The sequence below is a fragment of the Echiichthys vipera genome, assembly GCF_963691815.1.
Source record: "Echiichthys vipera genome assembly, chromosome: 1".
In the NCBI taxonomy this organism is placed as follows: Eukaryota; Metazoa; Chordata; class Actinopteri; order Perciformes; family Trachinidae; genus Echiichthys; species Echiichthys vipera.
This window is the reverse complement of record NC_139826.1, coordinates 22,145,062-22,153,885: the sequence shown is the minus strand read 5'-3', so window position 1 is coordinate 22,153,885 and position 8,824 is coordinate 22,145,062. Positions and strand designations below refer to the sequence as shown.

The following is an 8,824-nucleotide window of genomic DNA, read 5'->3' as shown; positions in this document are numbered from 1 at the left end:
TTCAACTCATAATTGCTTTTTAGTTGAGCAAATAAACTGTAGTGAGACAGCAGTTGCTTTACTCGTAGTTAATCCTTTTGTCTCCTGTCTTACATAATCACAGAGGATATGCATGTGTGTATTATTCCATACATAGTCATTTATTAATATATAATGATCCTCCTTAAACATGTCAAGTCCCTTGCTTGTGTACTGTATAGCCTGTAGTCACATTGACGGATCCACACGCAAACACATTTACACACACTGCTACAGCTTCCTCTTCGCCTGGCTGGAATCTGTGAGCCCTGAGCTCCAGCCAAGCTCCTGTTGCTGAGGGGAAACCAGCTGCACACTCATCCAATCCTCCTGCCAGTTCTGCTGCTCATGGAACAGCCTAGTACACCACTGTGCACCCCTGTCATAGGAAAATACTTGGTACATTCCATTGCTGCTTCTCTAGCTGGTTTGTCACTGACTCTGTAGTATCACAGCAGCAGTTAGCTAAACGGCAGACAGGACACACACACACACACACAAATATACTCACACACACACATACACAGCAGGAGGGAGGACATATAGAGAGAGAGTTGTGAGAGAGAAGCCAGTAGATCCTCAGCTAGCCTCTCTCGTCTCAGTTTCCTGGTTGTTTTGCCTCCCTGATATGACCCTATTCAGCCCAAGATGTGAGTATACAGGGGTTTATCCCTATGTGTGTGTGTGTGTGTGTGTGTGTGTTTGTGTATGTGTTAATAGATGTTTGCATGTAGCACTGAAACAGTATTTTCCAGTATGTCCACTGTTTTTCGCTCTCCCCTCCCATCTTCTGCTTTTCCCTCAGTCCATCAGACTGAATCCAAGGCTTCTTTTCACTTTTGCCTCAGAGCTGTCTTTAACGGCTTTATATATACTTTCACATCGAACAACTCAGTTGGTGGATTTGAAAAGGATCTGTGGGATATTAGAGGTTAAGATGTAAAAGTGATGTTTCCTACTCTCACTACATGTGATCAAATAAACCTGTCTCTCACATTGGCAAGGTCAGCACTTGCTGTCTGGGAATAAAAGGCTTCTGAAAACAGAAACGATCGAAGGCTTTAATATGTCTGGTGATGGACTAATCTGAGCTGCTGCATCTCCTCACAACTTCCACACTAGTTCAGGAACAGAACTCTGCTCACAGAGCTATCTGATGAGAAGTCTTCAGTAGAGTTCAATACAGGCTGAAAGACTCCGTCCATTTTTCTATAACACCAGCACGTTCTCAACATGCCAACTATTCACAACAACCTTCCTGGAATTTTCTTGCTTTATTCATCTGAGGTTATAATCCACGTTTTATGTTGACATTGACACCTGTGATTACTCTGCATTAAGCCCTGAGAATGGAAACTAAAGCTTCATGGTTGCTGCTTGGCTCGGACCTTAGGTCATTTGCAGTACCAGAAATGGAGAGGATGCAGCATGACAGAGCGCAGAGCCCGTCAGCATGAAGCATGCATGCTGTGCTTTAACATCCCCATTTGACAAATGACCTTCCCTTTGTGTAGGGTGCCAGACTGTGGTCTGATGAATTCACTTTGAGGAAAGTAAAAAGTTTTGTGGGTATTAAGGTGAAAAGAAGCTATTTCCTGATCTATTTAAACATCAGCAAAATGCACAGAATATGTAAATAGAAAATTACAAGAATTACGTGATTAAAGGGAAATGTACAATACAAAAATGAACAGAACTGCAGCTTCATTTTTTTACCGAGATATGAAACAGTTTCTTGAAATCTGCCAAAGCCAGTTAAAAATAAATAAACGTTGCTGTCCCAGTTGCCTTAGATTAAATGATTGTTACAAAGCTGTTCAGTCATAATTGCTTTGTTATTTTTGTCTTTTGGGGGAAATTGAGGTAAGATGTGCAAGCATGATTACAAAACATTGTTTTTTCTGAAATACCACTGAAAATACTTGTCAGTCATCGTCTCATGCATTTGTGCTCTGTTCTGAAATCAGTTGTGTGATCTAGAGATGAATTTAAACTGTTTAAAAATTAAGCATACGGTTCAACCCATTTCATTAAAAAAGAAATCTTTTTACATGATCCTGTTATTATCCCATCTCCCACACATCAGTGACTTCAAAGTCCACAGATTAAGAGAACATACAGCAGTTTATTATATATGATTACATATCTTATGCACATTACTATGTTTAACTATGTTTTCTCGGTGTGTGTCAGTACAGGTTTCAAGGCAATTATGGTGGCTTTTTTTTCTAAATGGCAAGAATGAAATTCTGTGGGAAACAGTGGTAGTGGCAGTATGAGTGTGTGAATGTGTTTGTGTGTTTGTCCATGACTGTCTTGATGTTTCGTTCTTTTGTTTTACGGTTACATACTGGAATCATAAGCAGTCATGTGAAAAATAATTTATTAACACTTAATTTACCCTGATAGAGAAGTTGCCTGTTCAGTGTATGCAGGGAGTTAAAAGCGCAATTTCAGACAGAAAAGCTTTCCTGGAGCTGGAAGAGAATTCAAGCCCACTTCAGCAGGGTGGAAACATATTGACTGACTGACCAAGGTCTTCAATACCCCTCTGGAGCTTAGAAAAATTTAGAAAAGGAAAAGCTTTTTCATGTCATTACTATGTTATTTTGTTTCCAGGTAGTTAAGTTAGTTAAGCCGGCTCTCACTTTGGCTTGGTATGAGTTGACAGTCCCGCACTGACATCCGTTGATACAAAGCACAGTGACAGACCGTAAACCGTGGCAGACGCTGAGACTTTAGAACTCATTATAGCTAATCATATTTGACCTTGATGTATCCTCTTGTGCCCTTTGTTGCTATTTTACAAACATGCTGTCTATTATACAACTGTTTAATTAATTATGATCTACCTGTACTGGAGTCTTTTGGGCTTGTCCCAGACTGTATTAAATATGGACTGTCGGTCTTAATGGAGCTTACTGAGGAGCCAAAGTCAAGCTTAATGTGGGTGGCTCTGGCTGTGGCCATCTTGGCAGTGCCTGTCGCTGGCTAATCCAAAAATGGGTAAAGATGCAGAGTGTGGATGGAGCTGAGGTGGGCCGAATGAAGCCTACAGTCAATGCTAGCCACCTGTGATGGCCCACCATGCCCCTAATTAATAGAATTTCAAATTTAAATTTATAATTGAAATAGCTGAGTTTTATATACATACATATATATGAGGAGCTCTTTTCCAAAACGCTGTAAATCCATTTTAATAGTTTTCAGGAAAATAACATTTTTTTTACCCAGACCCACACATTTGGTTAATATTCAATTTATCTTGTCAAAATGTTTTATTGCTCAGTCTGAACATGTTGAACGGACGGACAAAACAAAAAACTCTCCCGCTTCAGAGCGCCGCCATGTTGGATCGCATAGAACGCTCACTGAATTCTGATTGGTCGAGAGGACGTATCGCATTTAGGCTAAAAATAGGTTTGGCGCTTGTCGTGGTTTGGAAAGGAACTGCATCTTTCGGACCATTTTAAACAAGGAAATATAGCGATTTGGCACGAAACATTGATGAAGCAGTGAATAGGTTCTGTATACACCAAAGTGGCTCAAACTAATTTTTTTTAAATATGGCTTTTATCTCGTTTTGGAAAAAAGATCTTCATATATATATATACTTGACTGAATGCTGATTACTGGCGAGAGATTTGTGCCACATAGAAAATAAAGATTTTTAGTTTAAATTAACACTACCAGATCAGAGAGGGGGTGTACAGTACTGTATGCCAGATAATAAACTCACTCCCAGGACAGTTGTCATGAAAGGGAAATTAGCTATAGAGACCAAACCCGTTTTTTTGTACCAGGCTGTGAACATAAATTTCTCCTACAAATTTAGGCATTTTAACATGAATGTCTATGGGGACTGACTCACATTTGGAGCCAGCCTCAATTGGCCATTCAATGAACTGCAGTCTTTGACACTTCAGCAATGGCTTCATATTTTCGGACCCCAGAGATTGCTGCTTGGCTTGTCACTGATTCAACTGATCTGTAGTGAGAATAATGTCTCCCCATATTATGATATAATGCCTATGATAATGATTCCATTACCATACAGGCCATAATACACTGTATTGTTTTTGTTGCATCACAACATCAGTGTTGGGAAAACATACCAATAGAATGGAAGAATAATCCTTCAGTAATCATGAATCAGTTCTCCATAGACTGCTCCATGCTGTCATTATTGTAAGCTGCCATTTCAATGGTCATTTGGTTTTAGTGGTTTATGTATGTTAGAGTAAAATGTTTAATTGTTTTTTTTACTTTTCTCTTAACCCAAATAAAACTCCAGTTTAAATCAAGTTAATAATAATAAAAACAAAGGCACAGGTCACAAACAATAGATCTGATATCTGTAATCGCACTCTGTCATCTTCAGGCGCTTATCTGGGGTCGGGTCGCGGGGGCAGCAGCTCCAGCAGGGGACCCCAAACTTCCCTTTCCGGGGCCACATTAACCAGCTCTAACTGTAGGATCCCGAGGTGTTACCAGGCCAGTGTGGAGATATGATCTCTCCACCTAGTCCTGGGTCTTCCCCGAGGCCTCCTACGAAGCTGGATTTGCCTGGAACACCTCCCTATGGAGGCGCCCAGGGGGCAACCTTACTAGATAACCGAACCACCTCAACTGGCTCCTTTCAATGCAAAGGAGCAGCGGCTCTACTCCGAGTTCCTCTCGGATGGCTGAACTTTTCAACCCATCTCTAAGGGAGACTCCGGCCACCCTCCTGAGAAAACCCATTTCGGCCGACAGAACATCCGCAACACATTTAATATAGCAATCAGCATTATAGCAATCATCAATGTGCCATCATTCTAATTTAAATATTAGCTGTGCAAATTAAGTTGAAGACAACTATCAAAACAGCCAATCACCACAATGTAAGAGCTGTAATCAATACATAGAAATGGACATCTGTGTGTGTGTGTGTGCTCGTGTGAGTGTGAAGTCTGTACTGAAGAAGCTAATTGTTGCACATAGGATTTTGTTTACCAAATAACAGTCTGATTACCCCCTGAGGTTTTGCTCTCGTAGAGCGAGACGACTGTGCTCAGCGGCCTCCTTCCCTCTTCCTGTGTAATGGCTTCTCCTTGCAGTCAATCATACAGTCGTCATGTTGCTCAGCAGACACATTATAAAAGTCAGTTTGGTTCCCTGGCGCACAATCGCTTCTAACCCAAATAAATTCTTCTTCTCTTTAGTCATCTTAGTGGAGGATGATGTAGTTACTGTCAGATGAAAATATTACACTGGCATATTAAAAAGTATGCAGTCCTGTAGAGGTGAGCAAAATGATATAAAAATACGTATCAGAGTGGGTTTACGATAAAATCTGCAAAGGATATGATATCGCTTATAGTAAATTTTGTAATTTTTCTGGTCTGGCTGCAACTTTCTGTTGAAATAACTGTTATTTTAAATGAACAATTGATGCCTCTGCTTGTTCATTTTCATGCATCTTTTGAAATACCTGTATTATTGTCACTTTAAGGAGGTATTCAAACATGTCTATGTTCCGAATATCAACAACACAGTAGTAGTGTTCTGGGTTTTCATGCATGCATGGCTCAGGCAAGTAGAGTGAAAGTGTCAGCAGCAGGGGCCAGTTCCTCACTACCAGAGTTGGCTGCAGAGAAGCCATCCCGCAGGTAACTGTTTGACTAAAACTGTCAGGAAATTATTTCTGCTATTGGACGTAAAGGCCCATACACGTGTCTAAATTTCTTTTCACACATTCAAACCCATACTTAATTAATTGTAGCTTCCAGCCATTTGACAGTCACGCTGTGTGAGTGTATGTGCAGCTGGCCCAGTCACACTCCATTCACCACCCATCTGTCCATGTCAGACCGGCCTCCTCTCCTCCCTTTTTTTTGCTTCTTCACTTTTTCTCTCTTTTACACTCACCTTTGGTTCTGAGCCACAACCATGAGAGAAGTGAGCTGTTGGCATATCCTGTAATCAAGATGGCTTTTTTTTTATTAATTGGAACATGTCTGCAGAGGTGTTTGCAGGAGAGACAGACGTACAAAGACAGAGAGAAGAAGGGGTCTAGTTTCTGAGTTTAGTTTAAAGCTGCACCAAGTAAGCTTGCAGACGGGAGACAAAAATGGAGGTGAACAGCTGGCTCAGAGTGGCAGAAGCAATCAACTTAGAGTGATGGATGATAGATGAAAAACAGCCACTGTCGGTCTTAGTCGACCCTTTAGTCATTATCATGTCAAATCATGACAGCAACTACAACAGTTTATGTTCATTTTGCTTAAATAGAGTCAACTCAGGTGCAGGTTGAATGTAGAGGGACAATATAGAGGATTTAATCTTAATTTGAATAATATTCTTCCCTTTGTGTGGTTTGTGCCTCTTCTGTGTTATGATGCTCTTCATCAGTACAAAGTTAATTGGTTGCTCATCCATACAGACATGAGCATGAGTGCAGAGTTGAAGTCCAGCCGCTCCAGGGCAGCAAGTAAGAGGGCCAGCAACACCACGTATGGGTGAGTATGACCCCCCCAACACACACACACACACACACACACGCACACGCACACGCACACGCACACGCACACGCACACACACACACACACACACACACACACACACACACACACACACACACACACACACACACACACACACACACACACAGACACACACGCTATGGCCCCCCCACACTCTAAGATACTCATAATCATGAGCTCTGTTATTTGCTGCAGTCCTTTGTCTGTAACTCAATGGCTGCACCTCAGCTTTGCAATCAATGCAGCATTATTTGTTATTAGCTGTGTATGTAAGATGCTATTGATTTTAGCCAGAGGTGCTGTCCTCATGACCTAATCTGTCAGTGTTTTAATCTCTGTGTTGATGTAGTGCACACATATGACTTGAGCTGATTACTGTTTATTGCTGGCAGCTCAATACAGCGCCGTCCAGTTACACTTACATTAACTGTGCGGAATGAAGGGCAGTGGGAGGGACAACAGTGTGGGTTTTTTTTTAATTCATTCATGCCTTCATTACCACTTAAGCCCAACTCTCTCCTTGAACTGAATCTATTACCTAGCTGCAGCTCTGTAGGCTTTAGATTTTGGCTCTGTCATCCTTCATACAGCAATCGAAGTGGCCCTTTGAAAATATCCTAATCAGAAATGAAAAAGGAGACAACATTTATTACAAAAAAATTATATATATTTATTGGGTTCCTAGAAACAGATTTGTAGTTCCACTTCCACATATTAAAAAAAACAAACATGAATAGCTGCACTAATACAGGTACACACAGGCTTTTAGCTGGCAATGCAGATGGTGAGAGTACAGATACTCACATTAAAGCGACTGGGGTAAACATAATAAATAATACTGCCATGGTTTGCAGGATATCCACCGTAGGACACCAGTATGTAAAATAAGTTAAGAATACAAACAAGAATTGGGAATGAATATTTGCATATGTAATAATATTGATGCCAACTTGTTTGTCCCAAATCTCATTATTATCTGCGTAACCGGGACGCCACATAGGTTTTCCAGCTCCACTATAAATACTGACAGACTATTTTGTCATCTCTGGCAGCTGAATTTCCTGTCCCTGCAGGTTTCATCATACTATAGCATACAGTATTATGTATAAACATTGCTGTATGGGAAATCATATATTATGTCCCCAGTATTTCCTTACAGTTAATCGAGCTGTCTGCCTGGGCGCCCTCTGACTATCTCTAAACCTTAAAACCCCCAAACATTATTTGCCCATTCAACCATCCACCATTCCACCGTCATTCATGTAGAAGCCAGCACTGATACTGTAGCTCTATTTGAGGTTTATGGACACATTCAACAACTAAATCCATCCGAAAAACCTGTCCAGCCTGTGCACACAGAATAAAACAAGACTAAGTATATAGTCAGGTTACTGACTCTGTAAGACTGTAGTTTGGCACAGCACTGCTTTTGAGCTAAATGCTAATATCAGCATGCTAACATGCTCACAATGACAAAGCTTACATGCAGATGACCGTGATCGCCATCTTTGTCTAACATGTTTCCATGCAAGTGTTTGCTAATTAGCACAAAGCACCAAGTAAGGCTGTCACTAAAATTAAAGTTCCCATTTTATACTCATTTTCAGGATTGTAATTGTATTTTGGTTTTCAACTCTAACATGTTTAAATACTTTAATGAAATGACAGTGCCTGTTTCCTTAAGCCCGCTTCCCAGAGCAGCAGAGTCTGCTCTGAGTAGGTCGTGATGGCTCATTTAAAGGCACAGTGTCTGAATACGGCCTGTGTGCATTTCTCTGTGGATTATGTTTTGATACTCATACTTGATAGTTTTGATACAGTATTTATAGCCCTTAGACCTGCTTTATAATCAAAAGAAAACCAGATGGTGGCACTAGATAAAAAGTCAGATGATCACTAAAGTAATTACCAATCATCCTGAGGGCAGCATGAATGTGTGTACAAACTTGTATTACCATCCATCCAATAGTTATGTAAATATTTAAGTAAAACACATAAATCACAGCCTCATGGAGGCACTAGAGGAAAAGTCAGAGGATTACAAAAGTTATTACGGTTCGACACCATAAATGTCTGTACAAAATTTCATTGCAATCCATTAAATAGTTGACACACCAACACTGCCATCCCTAGAACTATGCCAGTAGCATGGCTGAAAACAATTATGTGCAGAACTGCAAACATGAAAACAAATATTGAAATGGTTTTGCCTCCATCTTTATTGGAAGACAGCATCTAAATTTGTTTATCTCCCCCTGAACAAAGTAGATTTTGAGTTCCAG

General features: G+C 40.5%; 1 protein-coding gene across 1 annotated transcript in view; it reads left to right on the top strand.

The window, feature by feature from the left end:
- The first annotated feature begins 563 nt into the window (after nt 1–563).
- Nucleotides 564–8,824, top strand: part of LOC310959159 (uncharacterized protein) — a 36,053-nt gene continuing 27,792 nt past the window's right edge. The window contains exons 1-2 of the mRNA XM_083930407.1: nt 564–668; nt 6,443–6,518. Of these exons, the coding sequence (XP_083786533.1) occupies nt 647–668; nt 6,443–6,518 (98 nt within the window). The 5' untranslated portion in view covers nt 564–646. The remainder of the gene's footprint in view (nt 669–6,442; nt 6,519–8,824) is intronic.